The 20,034-nt window shown below is 38.9% G+C and overlaps 1 protein-coding gene across 3 annotated transcripts in view; it reads right to left on the minus strand.

Annotated features, from left to right (window-relative positions):
* Nucleotides 1-1,465: 1,465 nt before the first annotated feature.
* The window catches only part of MTHFD1L (methylenetetrahydrofolate dehydrogenase (NADP+ dependent) 1 like), a 142,876-nt gene continuing 124,307 nt past the window's right edge, over nucleotides 1,466-20,034 (minus strand). For all 3 annotated transcript variants that reach the window (XM_027634034.1, XM_027634036.1, XM_027634035.1), the window contains 2 exons: nucleotides 8,113-8,221; nucleotides 1,466-4,430 (listed from right to left, as the gene is read on the minus strand). In XM_027634034.1, coding sequence (XP_027489835.1) covers nucleotides 8,132-8,221 — 90 coding nt within the window. In that variant the 3' untranslated portion in view covers nucleotides 1,466-4,430; nucleotides 8,113-8,131. The remainder of the gene's footprint in view (nucleotides 4,431-8,112; nucleotides 8,222-20,034) is intronic.

Consider the following 20,034-nt stretch of genomic DNA (forward strand, 5'->3'; position numbering starts at 1 on the left):
CCTCAGACCCAGCTTTTTCTACTAGCATCACAGTTCATGCGTGCACAGAACAGTTTACCTTGGAAGGTACCTGGAGATTACCCAGTGCAGTGCTGACTTAAAAAGATTTGTCAAGGTCTTGCCCGTTTTGAGGCTATGATGGAATGTAGCTGTCTAGCTCTTCCCACTCATTACTCAAAAGGTCTAAGTTTAAGAGTTTACTGAGGAAGCAGATATTGAAGATTTTACATAAAAACTGCATGCAGAAATAAATTCTCGCTCATGCTTGCATATACGTAATATATTACACTCAGCTGCATGGAGCAGGGAACTATTATTATGACCACACTTGTGAAAATATTTGAATTTAGCTTACTTTACATAAACACTCTGGCCTTAAACCCACATTGTATGGTAACATGTATAGCACAGCAGTCATGTTCCCAGGAGAAATGCTTGAAGGGGTTTTCAGTGTTTCCATTCCAACCCCCCCAAGCAGGGGGTCCTACCTTGGCCCTGAAATTTTTCTCAGAAATATTTTCTCAAAAGAATATTCTATGAAAAACTACCCGTTTAAAGGGATAAAACTGGTTACCCTCCCTCGCCACCCAAATAATTCAGTGGAGGGAGAGTTTGCATATGCCTCCTGTGCTCACCCTAGTTGGTTGGTTGGCCATCAGCAGGGCAGACCCAGGGAACACTGAAGAGCAAACCTAGTGCTTGAGACCTGTTCCGTATGGGTAAGGTCCTGGCTGAGATGTTGTAGAGAAGCTGAAATGCTGTTTGGAAATCTAGCCATGAGAGGCACGCTACAAAACCTGTACTAATACAAGTCATATGGTTGAGACTTCATTTCATTTAGCTGTTTAGAAAACAGAAGCACTGGCCAGTATGTGCCTGCAATGCTCAATTTCTTCCCCTTCCCCATTTTATTAGTTCCTGCTCCTGGCATGCTTTCTGCTGTGTTGTGGCCCAGCTGATTTAACACCCATAGTTCCTGAAGCTTTTGCATCACTTGTGTTTAAATCCCACCTTGAGAAGCCCACAGATATATGTTCTTCTAGTTGACACTGCTTCACACAAATCCAGCTGCCAACTGAGAAGTGGAAAGTGGCCAACTGACCCTTGCATTTGATACAACCTTTCTTGTCAAGGACCAAAGGTAACAGCAAGATATTTTGGGACCAGGACAGGATGTTAGCCTAGTGTGTCCTTCCCCAAGCACAAACCAAGTTCAAAAGGATTGTACTGACAGAGAAGATCCTGTGGACATGTGGACAACCCTCCAGTGCATGGCCCTTTGTGGCAACAGCCAGGGACCAAACACTTTCCTAGGTTCTGGGAAGCCAGGTAAGAGTACCATGCCTTGCTCACATCTGGCATTCAACCACAGTGCCAGAGCTCTATGGCTTATAAGGAATTATGAAAAAAAAAAAAAAAGAATTTGCTATTTAAATAGACAAGATCAGAGAGACAGAGAACAATATTAAATAATGGATGTATTTTATTAATTAATTCAGACTTCAGACAGACACCACGTGTGCGAACTAAACATTAGTACACACACAGACTTTATTTTCATGTTTATGGCAACTGAAATTCTGGGATTTTGAGTTTTAGAATACAAATGAATGAAACCAGTTGCATGTAGTCTGAAGTATTTCAATGTCATTACAGAAGTAGTTCAGCAGTAGCAAAGTATTGAGCCACAACAAAAAGCAGATCTGATAATAAACAACCACATGGTACTTAAAACACTTTAGCATATGAAGGGATAAGCATGGCGACCTGCCTTATAAAGCCGTGGTTCTGCCATGTGATAACACTGCTCACTGTAGATGCAAAGGTAGGGTCCCATACCTACAGTCACATCCATGTAACAAGTGATAAACCTAACAATAACACTGATATTAAAAAGATTTCATTTTAAACTCTTCTGGATGAAGGCCTCAGCATCAGGGGAGCCCCAGGAAATATACTGTGGCAGTTTCTGCAGGTTAGCTGGTGGCCAATAGCTCAGTGCTTTGCATCATGACAAAGGACCAAAAATATAACAGCTTGAGAGATTTTTGCAGCTAGTTAACTAGATGGGGAGGGAGAAAAGCTATGATAAAAGAAGAGAGGGCCATTCCACCTTTCTTGAATTACTGAAGCTATCTAAACAAAATAACAAATCCTGTGCACATGATAGAAAAAGTACAGGATGTTTGTCAACTCTCAACTAAATGAGCTGGAATGGTGTTTTAGGGAGAGACTGACGGGTCAGATAAACAATCTCAGTGTGCGTGGCCTGAAGGGATAATATGGAGATGACACTATAGAAGGTATCAAGCAGCAGTTTGAGGTGACTTATAAAACTTTTTGCTTAGACATCTGCATCCATATGGAAGCTTCACAAGGCAGTCAGCTAGTGCCACATTTAGTATCCCACACTGAATGGGCAGGAGAACCACAGTGACCCCTAGTAAGGCACGATTATGGTTTTCTGAATTTCTCTGGACAAGATGGAGGGAAAACCTTATTTCTTTTTCTTGTAAGGATGCTACTAGGAAAACTATGTCCAGAAACCACACTTATTTTCTTCCAAAACTCTTTGGCTATTTCTTGGCTAGATAGCTCAGTGTGTGCAAGACTAATTTACAATGGTGCTATGTGTATAAAGAGCATGGTTGTATTTTGTTGCACAGTTTAATAGACTATATCAGAAATCTTTCTTCCCAGCAGCTGTGAGAGCCACACCTGAATCTTACTTTCTACTTATCATGTTTGTCATGCAGTCCCAGTGTAATTAAAGCATCCAGTCTAGGCCATTATGAGCTCTATTGTCTAATAAGGATAAAATATCAAATTGCTCTAGTTTTTACATTTAAATTTATCTTCACAGCAATCCCCATGGTGTTGGAGATCCATGCTATGAATAGCACTAAAATGCAGTCAACAGACATTTCCGTGCTACTCCAGGGAAGGCACAGATAATTAATTGCCCCCAGTTTGCTCTACTGTCCGTAATTATAGTCTTGAGTTTATAAATAACGAAGCATGATTTTAAAAACCAAAACAAACCCCTCAATTACTACAGAGTTCCTGAGATAATTAAGTCTCCAAATGTGGCTCTGTAGAAGGTAACCAAAACTACACTGCAAAAGCCCATAACATGCAGATGTGCGTAAGCAGAGCGAAGCGACAGGATGGAAAACGTCATCAGGAAAATAAACTCTCTCATCAGTATTTCACTGCTTTTTACCTAAAAAAACAATGGCCTATTGTCTCGATTCACCCTATTGTTCTGCTGCCCTTTTTGTTATTGAAGGAACCAACAGTCAGCGAGTGAGAGTTTCCTGAGGAGTAGCTGCTTGGAAAGCTAAATGCAGTATCCTATGCCTAAGGCTTGTTTTGCTGCAGGTTTAGGAAAAACCAGGAAAGGTAAGTTACTGAGGTAAATTTAAGAACACGGTTTACAATTCAGCTTGTTTGAATACCCCCTTCAGGTAAAAATACCCTCCAGTTTTGCAAGTATGGTGGTTAAAACCTGCAAAATGAAGCAGAACAAAGCTGTGCCCTGTCGCATCCCTGCTTGATGGACGTTCTTCTGTTGTTACTGGGCGTTGTGTACTGCTAGGGAAAAACTCTACTCAGGAGCCAGCACAGCAGGAGGCTTCATTAGCCATGAACGGGAGCAAAACAGTGCTTCAGAAGCAGTAGTGCCCTCTCTGAACAATCAGCGTCACCACAACAACCACATAATCAGCTGGACAACCTGTAACACATGCTTTGGATAAAGGCAGACCTATGGATACTAGACAGCTATGGCTTAAGTGTTTCAAAAGATCTTTGCCCAACAAGGAAACAAATTATATTTTAAAAAACTTTTACAAAATACATTCTCTGTTCTTTCTCTGTTTAATGTCTTCCTTGCTCGAAGCTTGGCTGCTGCCCAAATGCATCCAGAGCAACATTTGATGATAACTCAAAAATGTGCAGTTAATCTGTGTGTAGCTTCAACTCCTGAATGCCAGGAGCAAAAGCGTACTTTTCAGAGAGAAATAGGCTTGGTCACACAGCATAATCAGGTTTACACAAGTTTTGAGATAGCCAAGATAAAGGAAATACTTCGGTAAACTCTTCTGAGAAAAGAGGAAAACTCCAGGTTGAAAAACTGCTCATTTTCAATGTCATTTTATCCAGAAACAAGCATAAACCCCAGTAGAGAGTTTCCTGCATGACAGCGAGTAAAACTTCAGCTTGCTGGTCTTTTTTTGTGATTTTTTTTTTTTTTTTTTTAACCCTAAAGCTATATTTCATCATAAAAACTAGTTTGAAGAAAGAGTAAACTTTTGCTCTTTGGTCTATCTTGACATTCCTCCAGAGACACATAACAGGAATATTTCAGATTCATTTTTGTCTCCTACTTGAAGGAAACAGGAAAGTTGCAGTTCTGAATTTTCAGGCTTCTGAAATGAGAAAGATAAAGAATTTATACACTGAGGCAAGACATCTTTGCTTTCGTTAAAGTAAAAAAAAAATAGAAGCATCACAATCTAAAAGCACTGGTTCAGTGAAATTGAATATTTTTGCCTTAACCATAATAAAGAAAAATGGTTAGTTATGCCACATGCACCTCTATTTATTATCTGTGTAACCCTGGTAGGTGAGAAGCAAAAATCTGTATTCATATTTCAGTATGATACGAACTTCAGACTGTACATTACTGTAGCAATTGCTGAAACTCAATACTGGGGAATGAGACTAAAAGAAGTAATTGTTTTTGTTTCATAGAATCCAGTTTTGTGTGAAGGAAAGGTCTTCAAACACTTTCTATCCATTTCTGAATAAGATAAGATGAAAACATCTAACAGATAGTTTGCAATTTTAGAATATCAGTTTTGGTGTCCTACTCTCATGGACTTCTTTATGGCCATGAAGATGCCCACAGGTAAAGCTCTGGGATTCCTCTCACACTCAGAAAAGCTCCAAGGGTGGCAAAGTATCCATGATGTGCATTAAAATAATTCTGATGCTCTGCCATTTTTGAAGAGGAGAAGAGTGCAAGAATATATCTGTCACTGTGGACAGTGGCGGTCTTACTAAGTCAAAACCAACCAAGGAGAACAACAGCCCACCTCCAACTCCCCCATCAACCCAAATACTCAAAGCCAAACTGGCCTAGTAAGAGCAGGTATCTATTTCCACTGATTAAATTCGAGGGATCCTTAGAGCTCACAAGGGTCCTTAACAGACTTCACTTGTGCAGAGTGAGTCAGGTTCATGAATTCCCCTTGCTGTGCAAGTAATACTTTTTTTTGGTTTTTCATTTGTTTTTTTTTTTAATATTTCTTCCTATTGGCAGACTTGTCACCATGTAAGTCTTATTCTGACTGGTGGTCTCTACAGACAGCTCCTAAGGAAACAAATTCAACTTCCTTAGTGTATGAACTGGGAAGTACAATTTAAACAGGACAGAGGCCAGCGATGAAGAACTAGCCAGATCCCTTTGGGTTCATTTCTAGATATTAATGTTTCATTCTTTGATAGATCATGTTGTTCCTACAGCGAGACTGCAATACTGTGTGTCCATGTATTGGCTATTTGTCAACAGAGAAAAACAGAGTTGACTTTTATGATAAAGTTCTATGACTTTTTTAGCACATATTCTAATGACTGGTGTTCTGCAAATTTTTGTGAGAACTGTCATCTGCTCCATTAATGCAGTGAAGTGGTAGAGAAAAAATCAGAGAGACTAAAGACAACCAATGTTTCAGCTCAGTCAGAGCCTCACACAGCATCCTGAGAAGCAGGAACTTTTGCCTGTATCTCTTTTACAAGTCTGATGACAATATGCATTGTGGAGGAGGATAAATACTGCACACTAAAGCAACTGTTCTCAGCTCTGCAGGCATGTTTATAATGAAACATCTGCAGCTCTTCTGCAAATCTCTAAATATTTTTCAATTACAACATCTTAAAGATTTGAATCAGTCCTAATGAGTTGGCACAATATCATATTACATTGTACACTATATCACTATGAAAAGAATTCAAATTAAGTGAAAACAAAATCCCTCAATCTCCCATCATAGAAACAAAGACCTCATAGTGTGGTATCAGCTACAGTGTGGGTTCACTTTGGTGAATGTGTGAAAAGAAATAATAATACTAAACTTCTCTGCAGAAAGTTGGAGGTAAAGACTACATAGGAATATTGTTTCTTTCTTCATCCAGAATTAGAAATGTACAAATCTAGCACATGAACCAGATGTATTTTAGAGCTCATGAACACTTGACTACTTTGTGTGGAGCTCCCTAGGTATTAAAATACTCTCAAGGCATTTATTTAGAATGTTAAAAGTAGGAACACACATGAGTATGTACCTATATTGATAAAAAATATATATAATCAAGCCGTTTTTTCTTTAAAAGGCTTAAACTTACTGAATCATTCATCTGTCTGATGCCAGCAATAGCTCTATAATGAAATTAAAATAATTTATTAACAGTGGGATATGTATGCTATTTCCTACCTCACTATTATGTCTTGTGACTTTGATAGCATTTCTTTTTACATCTGACAAAACACCATCACTAACTAAAAGACAAATTTAACATTTTCATTTCATGCACAACTTCCAATGAAAGGTCTTCACAGTTGTAATGGAGTATTTTGTCTGCCTAATTACTCTTGTTCTTCAAAACTCACCAATCCATGGTTTGGATGGATTTGTGTAAGACTAGTCAGTAAACACCCAATTAAGCAGGCTGTGTGAATCTGCATATAGATTTTACATTAGGATTCTACAGTGATTTCAAATGAGTCAGAAGTAATTACATGACTGACACATGATGAATCAATATGTATGCATCAAGCCACCAGACTTATAACACGAATCGGTAAAAAGAATGGGATATATGCCAAGAAATAGTATGCATAACACTACCCACAAACAGAACAGTCAGTGATGGTTTGCACTTAGGGTAGTAATTACCTGTGCATGCAGGTTAACTTTCAAGCTAACTGCTTTTTACTTGTCTTGATTGGCACACACAAACTGGCAGAATCTGCTCTCACCAAATGTTACGTAAATATTGTGACATTCAATTATGGGCAAGCGAACAGTTAACTTGGTCTGGTTGGGTTGTACAAACCTCTCCCCTCCTCTGAACAATCCATACCAACACCAAAACAAGAGCTGGTCTGCTCAAACCAGAGTAAAGGTTTGCTAGAGCACGGTTGAAGCACCTGAGTACATCCACCTCAAGGCTGTGGCTGATGTGGGGTCCCACCACTGTCCTATTAGCTCACAGTAATATTGTTGTTCAGTCTAAAAGGAACTGTTTTGCTTTCCAGACCAATTTACTGGGGGAAAGGAGAGAGTTAAGTGATGAAAGGAGAGAATCCCATCACAGGCACACATGGTTTGTTTCAGTCAGGGTTACATTCTCTCTTAGTCCACTTATGTTACAAGGTTAAAATGGAGTAGCATGGAATATTTTCATAACATCTTGGATTTTTAAGTGAGGAACGTGCTACACAAAATTAAAGCAGGACACCAAGAAGATTAAGTACTTAGAATAGGGGAGGAGGTGGGAGGGTAAGTGCAACCTTCGAGGAAAAGGGAGCGAATCCAGCATGAAAAACAGGCTAAGAGGACAGCTCTGTGTTCCTGGAATGCTTATTACCATTTGAGAGAGATGACAGCGGTTACAAAAACAAAACATGAAAAAACAAAGCAGAGCTATGAACAAACTGAACATGACAGACACACACTGCCACAAAAGTGTAGTATCAAAGATTATTTCTTTTGAGCTAAGATGACATGATTTTTTCAGACTGGTGTTTTCCATAGCCAAGAGCAGTACAGTTGCAGAGCTGGCTTCTCCTCAAGCCAAACTGACAGTGCCACAAAATCCAAGGCACCATTAGTGTACACTAGCAAAGTGTCAGACACCATTCAGCGAATGAGAAATCCCTGTGATAAAGTGCACATTATGAAACATTTCCTCAAATCCCCCCAAAGTGTGTGAAGTCCTTACTAAAACTAGGGCCTAGATAAACTCCTGACAACCTTTTCCATATACGTGCCAGAAACAAACATCTTCCCCCAAACTGAAACAGGAAAATAGAGGCTGTTGACTGACCTGAATTTGGACCTCACTCTCAAAACAATCCTTCCACTTGCTCTGTGATGGGGTCAAGGTCAATGTCATAGAAACATGGCCTTGTGGGAAGTCCTGGCATGGTGCTCATCTGTGGAAACAATGAAATTAAGTTATACTAGTGCACCTGTAAGCAGATAATCCCTCCACCCATGTAAACCTTAGATTAAGAGACAGGCTGGATTGTTCAGCATGGACTTGTCTGCAGATGTGATCATTACCACATTTTTTGTTTTTGTTAAAAATGTCAAGCTTGGTACTTTTCTGATTAATTTTTTAGTATTAACTTCCAAAAGACAGGAAAGAGAAAACAAAAGCCACAAAATACAGGCTAGAATAGCAACCTGACAATAAACTCCATAACAAAATGAAAACCCTGGGACTTACTTGTTCCTCAAAGTATTTATCCAGAACATTTATCCATTTATATCTCCTGGAAAAAAAATCACACAGCAAAGGGCAAGGACATAATTGTCTGAATTTACCCGATGATACAAATTTGTTAACTCAGACCTCTCCCACAGAAAACCAGAACAGAGAAGCAGAATTAATCGCAACACTTACCTAATGTAAGGAACAAATTGAAATAGTTCAACTAAACATACAGGGGTTACAGTTGAATCCTAATTTAGTAGTTAGAATTAGAAGGTTGAGATATGAAGCTAAAGCAACCCAATTATCTCAAACTATGCCTAATTAAGATCCTGATCTAGCATAAGACACCAGCATCTGCATACTTTTAAACATGTGAATAGTTTCATGGACTTAAATTATACAGATAACTACAGCTCTGCTCACGCTACTTATAACTATTATATGAAATTGGCATTTTAGTAGCAATTAAAGACATGAAGGTGACATGGAAACCTTGCCTGTCACCAGTGCCAGCACTGGCATAGGGTAAAGGTTGTGACTGTGGGGCAGTTTTAAGGCAGGACCAGATTGGATCAACCTGGATCACTTTGGATTCAAACCCTTAGTCTTCCTAAAATGATAGTTAGAAGCCGTGAATATCTCACTGTATTTATACTAATTCAAGGCACTATAAAAATGACTCCTTAAATCTTTTCGACATCGTTAGTTCACAAGTGGAGAATGGCCCTGCTATATTAGGTCCTGTAGCAATACCTAAATTGATAAAAGACCTTACAGTCTCTGGAAACAAACCTGGAGTTCAACTTAGCTCAACTGTTTGTTGGCTAAGAGTCTTTAAGCATTAAAACTTATTTAAGAGATGCTAGATTTTGAGGAACAAACTGTTAGCCAGGGCATATCATCAGAGCTCATTAAAATTGGTGGTTAACCTGACCACAGGATGTGACCTTCAAACATGACTGTATAGAAAGAAAAAGATTACACTGGCTTGAGTACCAGAAACACTCCAAACTTAATAACCTACAGAAGGAGTCAGATTAGGGTATGTTTTCACAATGTGAGCTGAAGAGCATTGCTGAAAGGGGACAGTTTCACCCTGTGAACCTCTGGGATGATTCCCCCTCTTAATGCAGCCAGCCATATTCAACACACTGAACTGATGTAAATACATGTTTTTGTGGGCAGGGTTGGTTGGCTGATAAATTAAATCTGTTTGTTGCATGACCAGATCACCACCAGGCCACTGGCTGCAGGGGAGCAGACAGAGTACTCTGCGGCCAGCCATCACCTCCAACTCTCCAGCAGAGAGCTCAGGGCTGGGCAAATTCCTCCCTCCATCCTTCCTAATTCCCTAAGAAGCACAGCTCAGCTACATCTTTTCTCCGGCCAAAGGCAAGCTCTAACAGGTTAATTGGCCTCAAAAGAGGAAAAACACATGACCACCATCCTAGCTCCTCCAGAGTGCCAGACTTAAAGGCCCCCCTTGCCCTGGATCAGACTGCATTTCTTTATGCCAATCTGATCTGCTTCATATTCAGAGATGGGGTTAACGTCTGCCTTATGCTTCAGCTTCACTCCAAACACTCACATAATGTCTCTACGTGGAAATACAAGCAAACTGTAATATCTCCCCACCACAGTCCCATTAACTCCAGAGAGCTCTACTACCATTTCAGAGGTTAATCTCATGTTGAGAAGGGGGAAAGGAGCCTCAGGGAGCTTAGTACTGGTCCAGCCATCATCTCACTTGAGATCTAGTTCTGAGAAAAAACAATGCAACGAGCTCTTCTAGTGGACTCACTACATTTCCTCTGTTTTTAAATATAGTCCTTCCTGATGTTTTGTTATTGTGTGTAGCAGGATTAAAAGACAAAACTGTCAGTTTACATTGACCAAACCCTGCCTCTGATTGCATGACATCATTTATTGGCTGACATTGCCTTAGCATTTTAGCTAAGTACTAAAACACCTTGCTACTATTCTTTATTCATTGGCCACACTAGGTGGACTACTACATTATTAGGGTTACTGAATTACTTTCTGTCTCAGATTCCTCCTGGTTTCTGAGTTAATGCTTGAAAAGGAACTGCCTTAATGAATTACATCTCACTGGGAGGGGAATGAGCAAATTGCCAAAGACAACTTTCTGGTTACTCTGTGTATGGCAGTTTGACAACTGAAAGTAAACTCCCAAATTCCAGGTTCTTCTTTTCTTTCTTTCTTTTTTTCCCCATTTAAAAAAAAAAAGAAATATTAAAAACAAAAGCCCTACATACATATTTTGGATTTCTTTTTTCTTTCACAGGCCTAGTTCTACACCAGTGTAAGTCCTCTGTATTAACTAATGGCAAACTATTACATCTATAAAATATGAATATCAAATCAGTTTATTGATGGTTCAGGGAACACAACTATTCTCAGATTGAAAATTTAAGTCAACAAAAGGGAATAGGTTCATCTGAATTAAAATTACTGCTTGATAAAATGAAGTACAAGGAAAAAAACAAAAAACCAAACACAGAAAAAACACTTTGGAAGAATACTTATGTGAATTACAGAGTGAAAATAAAACACATACTGTCATTTTCCCCATGGCCCAGACTTCCAAACAGGCAAAGTCATGTAGATTTATGATCATTACTCTCTGCTCTCATTATCTGGATGTACAGAGGTAACATGCAGCAGAATCTATCCTTTTTTCATTACTTCAAGGTCAATAGGAGGAGATGGCTGGCTGAGGAGATTACTACTGATTATTCCCTCTATAGTCTTCCATTTCTTTCCTTCAACCAAACAGGTAGGAAAGAAAAGAGGGCTCAGTCATCTGCGAGGCTGAATCGAGGTTTCAGCTGACTGGCTTTCCACATGGAAAATGTGGCTCAGAATGATCCTCTTCCCTCTCACCATTTTCCACGATGCTGGATAAAGGTATTAATGAGTGAGTACATAGGCTGGTCTTTACTTCAGTAGACATGACCCAGAGGCATCCCTCTCCCTGACCTAAGTCAGAGCCTAGGTTTCTGTGCATGGAGGGGAGATGTTAACCTGCCCCCCAGCTGTAGCACATACCGCACCTGCACAGCAGCTGGCAGACTACGTCCACCTCTCCAGGCTTTCTTGATAACTACTTAAGAGATAACTACTTACTAAAATTACTTCAGTTCTAAAACTTGAAAAAAATTAGAATGAACAATGAAAAAGAAAATGTGCCTAAAACATAAATCACTTCAGTAAGTAGCAGGTATGTACAGCATGAAAAAAACCCACAGAAATTTACAGTCCTACAGTAGCTTGCTAGGCGTCTCATAAACACACACCCTCTGTATATTGCACGGAGATCAGCACAACTCTCCACTCTAATATAACAACATTTGGGTTATGGATTGGTAGCTATGAAGCATTGCACAGCATGGTTTTGAGAAAAGAACAAGGTTAGAAGCAGCAAATGACAGCACATTATCCACTGAAAACCACAGACTAAATTTAGATAGCTGAAATAATCAGTATTTAATTTGACCAAAACTGCTACTATTACACTTTCCCCAGGAGAAGGAAAATATAAAGCATAAACTTTGTACCTTAAGACTTTATGCAATTCATATGAATGCTTTATGCAGGGAAAAAAAAAGGTTTTACAAAGAATTCATCTAGCTACTGTCCAAAATATACCATTTACGAATTAACAGGAACTCATTTTGTAGGAACTCACTGGGATAAACCATTTTTTCTACAAACTGTGCAACTGTCCATGCATCCATGAGAGTGAATCAACTGCAGAGGGGCGACATGAAGCATGCACTGGCTTTTTATTACTATGGGACTCTATGTTTAGGAGGCAAAAGCAGCAAGTCTTAGGGTCAGTTTATCCTGAGGATAATTTATGCTCCTGGAAATGCACAACTGGTGGAAGATAAACCACAATTTTAGTTAAGAATGCCTGAAAGCTACTGTTATAGTAGGCATTTGTGATCTTTCAGTTTATTTACCTGACTGAATGAAAATGCCAGTTATTTTCTAGGAAGCCATACAAAAGTGTTGTTCCACACCCTCTCCAAGAACACATCCACTGTCACTGAAAGAGTGACTAAGTTGAGTTTCATTTAAATTACAGTTATGTGTTGACTTGTAACTTTAGTTGGCCATAGGATCTACATAAAATTACACAGCACCATGTAAAAACACAATAAACATGTCAAGCACCAAGACTCTGCTAGACACCTTTGTTATGGTCCCAAGAAGAACTATGCTGCTTAGCTTCCTTTTTTATCATACTTATGTCCATCTGTCATTGACATATCCTGCCTTTAAGTGTGTCCATCCACCTATACACACACACACACACACATATATATATATATTATTTATCTACAAGAAAAATCCTTATAGAACCTCAGATTGCCTTAACTGGGTTAGTACAATAGCATGGCTTGCATAACAGATGGTCTTGAGGACTACATCCAACTCATGCTTAGTGTCTTTTTCCCCTATAAGACAAGATGTGTCTGTTTTACAGGCATAACATGGTTTCTAAATAGAGAAAGAAAACCAGAGGAATCTGTACTTACATAAAGTAGGGAAAACAAGTGATTAGAAGATGCCAAAAAATCAGCAAATAGCTTACCAAGGAAACATCCCTATTTTGTGGTTTATGGAGGTAATGTTGCAATTGACAAGAAATGCAAGTAATTCCCATTATTTAATTGTATCCTTTTGTTAATTAAACAAGCTATGACAACCCACAACCATTTCAAACTTGAAATACTGCAGAAAACAGATGTTGTCTCTCAAGAGAATCCAGCATACACATGACTGCGGATAACTCAATAAAATCTGATGGCATGAACTGCACATCCCACACTCCCTCAGCAAGAAACAATACAAGATGAAACTCAAGAGATTTATAAACAGAGCTATAAACCTGCATGCATTATGGTCAACATGCCAGAATTTGTTCAAATCCTGAGGCATGGCACGAATGAGCTATGCTTCAGGGTTTCAATAATGTTTCCTAGTGTGAGTTACAGCTCTGGAAGACAGATCAACAATCAGAATTTTGCTCCCATTCAGTGCATCTGTCAATCTCAGCACATGCAAAGCTGAATGGAAGAGCTTTCTGAAGAAATCTCTCCTGGTCTCCAGCCCTGCCTGCCTTTAGGTGCTCTTTATTTTGAGTGGCAGATTATTCCCACTGACATGTGCGGTGCTGGCCATGCACCGGAAGCTGGCACAAAGGGAATTGCAGTCCATGTAGCAGAAGAGAAAGATTAACAGTCACCTCACTGCATTGCACGGCTGGAGAAGTGTGTGCAGAGTGCAGATCTTTTTACCGGATGCCTCAAGGTCCCTGCATTCCCCATTTTATGAGAGTATCCATGCAACGAGGGTAGTGGGTAGGACTACAGCACTCTGAAGGATGCAACTGTGCAAATACTTCCACTGAGTAGTCACTCATTTCATCTTCAAACTGAACTGTCCTAGAGCACATAGAAGTACTCAGTGTGCATTGGAAAGGGTGCAGAAAAATTAGGCAGCATATACTAAGTATCTCCAGGATCAGGTTGAAGCTTGTTCCACAGAACTGGAAAATTCCTCCACTCTGCAGAGCTCTATCACTTCAGAGGTAGCTCAGGTTTTGAATGATGGAAGTAAATAAAATCACATGAAAATAACAAAAAAGAATAACGAAGAGAAAAGCATTTTTTGTCATAATTACAAGAAACACACCAGAATGAAACTGCCAAAACAAAACATGCTCAATATAGTCTACATCTCACCCACCCTTCATGTATTACAGAGGGGAATGACACCATACCAAAGCCTGAACTGATGCTCAAGTGAACTTTCACCACCTCTAAAAAGCAAACAAACCTCCAACTCTCACATCAGGAAAAGCAGATGCATAATGGAGGCAAGCTGGTGCTTCCTTGCAAAAATATCAACCTTTACAAACCAATAAATTCAGCTTTGGAAGCATCAATAATTTTTAGAAATTTACTTTAACAGCTACATAATGCTTAAGAAAATATTATCTCATTATTTTTCATTGCTTGAAAATAACAAGGATTTCTAAAGTGGCTAAGCAATGATCTTTAGCCAGTGTTTAAATAACAGTTTACTTATAAGTTTTAATGAAAATTTGCCAAACCTGATTATAGCCAGAGGAGTTAGGGAGAGTGAAGATCATATTTCCTTCTCAGGAAATCTTTAACAAAAAAGGATCTTGTTGCAGTGCCTAAGAACATTCACACCAAGAAACTCAACACATTAGCAGCTTTCAAGATAATCAAAATAATGTTTGAAAAGATGCTGATGTTACCCCGACATATGCTGTAGTATTCCTTGCAATAAATGGCTCTTTTTCACTGGTATGTTGACTGATATCAGGTGCAGAAGTCCATCTGGCATCAATTATTCTATTATAATTGCCGCTTAGTTTAATGTTTACACATTCTTGGCAATTGTTCAATTTTTGTGAAAGGATTTACAACAACAAAATACATGGATATTGCTCTTCTGCTCTCAGCATCTGGATGAAGTTACAAAAGTACTGAATATTGATTATACAACCCTAATTGACCTTGCTGCCATGTGCTTAGGTGAGGCAGAAGTAACTTGTGCCCCGTTACATGCTCTGAGGGATTACTAGGATCTGAGAAGTTACTCATCTTGAGCAGAAATAGTCTGAAACCAAAAGTGATCTCCTGGGCTCCCTAAGGGAAAAACAAAACCCATACAACAGTCCACATCTGTCCAGTACAGCTTTTGGAGAGACCTGTGGGTGCATAACCCAAAGGAAGCAGGGAACACAAGGAAGCGGTCACTGCTTGGTTGGCTAAGTTCTTGGTGAATGGGTCAGTGTAATACCACTGAAACTCAAATGTTGCTGTTAGCAATGCAGGGAAGCACCGAAGACCCAGAGTGGGCATTGTGCTAGCTATTAAATAAAATGCTTAGGAATAGATGTAATCTGTAAAAGAATGAGCAATTTCCCCAATTAAGTAAAACATTTATGACTCACTTATATGACTGCAGATCCTCTTGGCAGAGTTCTCTCAACTAATTTTCATCTTAGAATTTATAAAACCACACTTGAAGCAGAAGAAAATGGTCCCCGTGATAACAGCACAATGGAATCAATATTCTAAATTTTCCTCGAAAAACACACCTCTCTGAGGTAGCATGTTAGATGGTGTTAGTTGAGTGTACTATTTTTTATATAATCCACAACGCAGTATGTTTCACATATTCAGAACTGTTTTCTGCTTTAGATAGGTTAATTGATAAACAAAATACCACAAAAATGAAAGCTACAAAACCCCTCATCAAATAACTCCCCCCAAAAAACAATCATTCATGGAGGAAACAAAGGGACAGAGAAAAAAGAGGACTACAGATTCCAGGTGACTTGTTCCAAGACACTTTCCTTCATTCCAGCCCACTCAAATCCATTTCCAGAAGTAATTGCTCCCTTGGCCAAGCCTACATCCTGATTTTCCTTTCCCCCTTGTGCTTTAGACAGAAACCCTGGCAGAGGATTTTTGCTCACTGCCTCTTGTACAAAATCACCTCCTCAGCCAGAAGAAATCCTTCCCTTCAGCTCAGTCCTGATGTCAGATGCTCCCAAAGCTGTTCCCATTCTTGACAAGTGTCCAATATATCAGACAGTGCTGGAAACGTGCCTCTGAGAGAATAATTCCAGAGGATAAAGGCATTTTTCTCATGTGCTGTTTCAGCAACAGTATTTTAAGTATCTGGTGTTCATAGGTACATAATTCTCCTGCTTTGTTCAGTGCTCAGGTCTTCTGGTGAGAAGGAGGTGTCCAAGCTGTGCCAGCAGCTCAATTTCTGCTGAAAACAGAGCAGGTTTTGTGGTATTTGATGGCGGGGAGAGGTCTTGGGTGATTCATCTGAGCTGCTCAGGGGCTGTGCACCCTTCATCTCCTCTGAAACCTGTTTATTTTGTACCAAGTGTTCTTCTAGAAGTGCTGTTCTTCAAAACCTGGGAGCAAGCCCCACTTTGTGCTGCTGATCTTCACTACGTCATTTTGGTTAAAAGCTTCATAACTTTCAAAAAGCCTCAATTACAGCCCAGAATCTGGTGGCAGCAGTAGATTTTGTGAAGCAACTGTGTGCGCTCAACATGCATCAAACCTTACCCTTCTCAGTATGCCATGCTAGGAAGAGTATCAGGAGCATCATCCAGTCATTTCAATGGCAAATTACAACATGAAGAAATCCGAAAAGATTGTATTACTATGGTGAATAAAAACACATTTGACTGCTGCCGTACTAGCCCTCTTGGTTACGATTAACTGGATCCACTGACAACTGAGTAAGTAAAGTTTCTTAAGAAACATCATATCAGGCAAAGATGATGTGTGTGTGTAAGAACTGCTTCTAAAGAACATAAAGGAATTATAGCAAAGGGCTCCTTAAAATTAATTCTTTTTAACTGTTAAATTGACAAACTGGCTTGGTCTCATTACCTGATTTAAACTAAGTGCCAGTGATGACCTTTATAATACCAAAGGGTATGAGATTTTTGGAAAATACCTCAAAACAACCGGAGTTGAAAAAAATGGAAGAGGAGATGTCTATGCTTTACTAATCCCACCTGAGTAGATGTGATCTAGTTTTCAGGACTGGGAAACAATAAAACCTAGGATATACACTTCACAGCTGCAGTTCAGCTTTCTGGTCTGTAGATATCATGGGAAGTGTCAGAAAGAAAAGCCTGGGAGGGTTATCTCCAAAGAATGATCAACTGTGGTTATCAACAGCATCAACCACTACTATCACTGTACTGTCATCATGTATCAACCTTGACCTGTGAGCATCTCTAATCTTGTTAGTTCAAGTTTCTATGTCTACTTTCTCAGGTCACTTGTTGCTTGGATAAGCAATTTAAATTATTTGCTCTTTGTAGTGCTTAAACACAGTATTTTGTGATGGACTGAAGCAAACAAGAAATAGACAATGACAAAGAAGCACCTTATATTGTAATTTTGGATGTGGATGCTTTCTAACCCTACACAGTTTCACCTCATTGCTCTCCAGACAAATTATTGTTTCAATATGCTTGGTTGATGCTATCTTAGCTTCACTGAGGAATTAAAAAACTTTTCCTTTCTATTTGTTTGGAACCCAGAAGATCCAGAATGGATCCAGTTTGGATGGATACAAGGACATCAAATTGTTAAACTGTCTGTGTAAATCAGATATTCTCAGTCACAACTCCATCACAGAACTCTGGCAGTACACATTATTCAATATTGTGTGTTCTCTAAAATCATACCAGAATGTACTGTGGTCTCCTTTGACAACTAACAAAATAGAAAAGAGAAGGATATTAGTTAGATCAGCAATTTTCCTCCTATAGTCTATTGAACTACTATTTTAAGAAGTTTTCACAAGGCTGCTAAGAAAAGCTAGCCTTGAATAACCTATGCTGGAGCTCACACTTCTGGAAAATGGAGGAGCATAGAAATGCTTTGAAAAAGGCTGAAAGCTGCTGACTTTTGACGCACTAGAGCGTTCAGAAGAGCCAGCTCCTTTTTAAGTTTTCTTAACTGCAGTAACAGCTGTAAGGAGACAGGAAAAAATTCTAGCTATGAATGTGTGACTTAACTCTCTTATGGCAATACTGATTTTCAAAGTTTCTCTAACAAGATACTAAACCACTAATTTCTGTTTACTGAGAGAACCATGAGTTAACAAGCTGCCAGACAGATTCAATTGCCAAAGGAAACCAAACAAAATTTTGTTCACTGATGGGGAGCACAATCTTTATCCTACAAATGTGTATCCTTATATAATATAATAAAGATTGATATATTTTTTATGTATAAATAAAATTATTTTCAAAACACTTACATATATGAATGAAATACTTTAAGTACATCTGGGAAATAAATACAATAAAATCTCCACTCCAAATTGTGAGTGACATAGGAGGCAGAAAATGTTAAATGATTTGCCAAAAGGAGCTGAGGTGCTGCTAGGAGAGTAGAACTTGAAATTTGTAACTGATTCTCATCTTAGTCTCACATAACTGAAATTCAAAAGTAATACTGCATGAAACATCTTTTTCTATTACATAATGAATGCTGTATCAGCATTTTAAAATGAAATACAACTTTCTCCATTTCTCACAATTTGCTCAGTATGAACTTGCAGTAAGACACTTTCCTAACCACAGTTTCTGCAATATAACAAGGGATAATAATATATATTCACATAAGTGGCAAAAATGTTGTTAAACCATTCAATTAAAATCAACTGTATTTGGAAACACATTTTTTCAGTCTGAAAAACAAACCAACCCCCAAACAGATGTTTTGTGGGTAGTATTTTTCCCAAATGAAGTATATGAAAGGACAAAAAAAAAAAAAAAAGAAGGTAATGAATTTCTGCATCCCAACACAAAACAGATTAGCACAACTCTTTTTTATTTTGACAAAACCTAGTACAGATCCAATCTATGGGAACTTCTTCTCAAGCATTAAAAAATGTGTAAAAGTGCCACCATTATGGAAAGTTTATTTCATACATGAAAGTTATTTTCATATATACAGAGTAAATCCTAAAAAGACTAAAAAAAATTCTAACACTGAAATTAAAACCCACTTAGAATATAATCTCTCTAATGCCAAATGAACAAACTAGCAGGCAAAGCCATAAGCTTGATTTACTCTTATGGTATAGCCCCCCCGGCTTTTCCCAATCAAAACAAGGTCAGTCTGCAATGAACCTTCAGTTTTGGCAAACAAATAATTTACAATTCCACTGCTCAGCAAAGGCATAACAAACACTACCCGTAACACATCTGCTTATGTTCAGCCTTCTTCCTTCCCTCCCAGTGACCCCCACGAATGAAGGCCCCCCATACTGGCACACCAAACTCACCTGAAGAGCTGCAATGCCCCAGTGGTGTGTTGTTACCCAACTGGTGGGGCGCTCTCCTTGCAGAGAAGCTGCTGGTGAGCAAAAGCCCTTGAATGAAACCATGGATCCTGCTGCTGCCTCAATATCAGCACAAAATCAGCAACCCCTCCAGCAGTTAGTATTCATTTAGTTATTCTCATTTGAAAATTACTTGTTATTTATTTGTGGGAAAATGCTGCTTTGTCTTTGCTTTCACAGTACATTTCTCAGACTGTTTAAATACTGACTGTGAAGCTATTTTTAAACTGATTTTTTTGGTGAAAGCTATCAAGAAATCTAGTTTTTTTCTTTTCTTTCCCAGATAAAGAGACAAAGAGCTTAACAAACTCTGAGGGAGCTTATTTGTGCTGTCACAAGCATGCCTTGATCCCATTCTGGACAGACTACCTGCAGAGCGCTTATTTTCCATGTCTACCCACTGCATCACATCTTTACTACAGGTGCCAAATAAAATGGCATTGATGTTCTTTCCTGCTGTCTAGAGCAGAGCTCTATAGTCAGTATGGCTCATTTGGGATTACAGACACAAAAGCAAATCTGACATATGCAGTGCCAGCAGCACAATGTTGTTTCTCCCTGGTGCAT

The sequence above is a fragment of the Corapipo altera genome, unplaced genomic scaffold (assembly GCF_003945725.1).
Source record: "Corapipo altera isolate COAL_440 unplaced genomic scaffold, ASM394572v1 2b, whole genome shotgun sequence".
NCBI lineage: Eukaryota > Metazoa > Chordata > Aves > Passeriformes > Pipridae > Corapipo > Corapipo altera.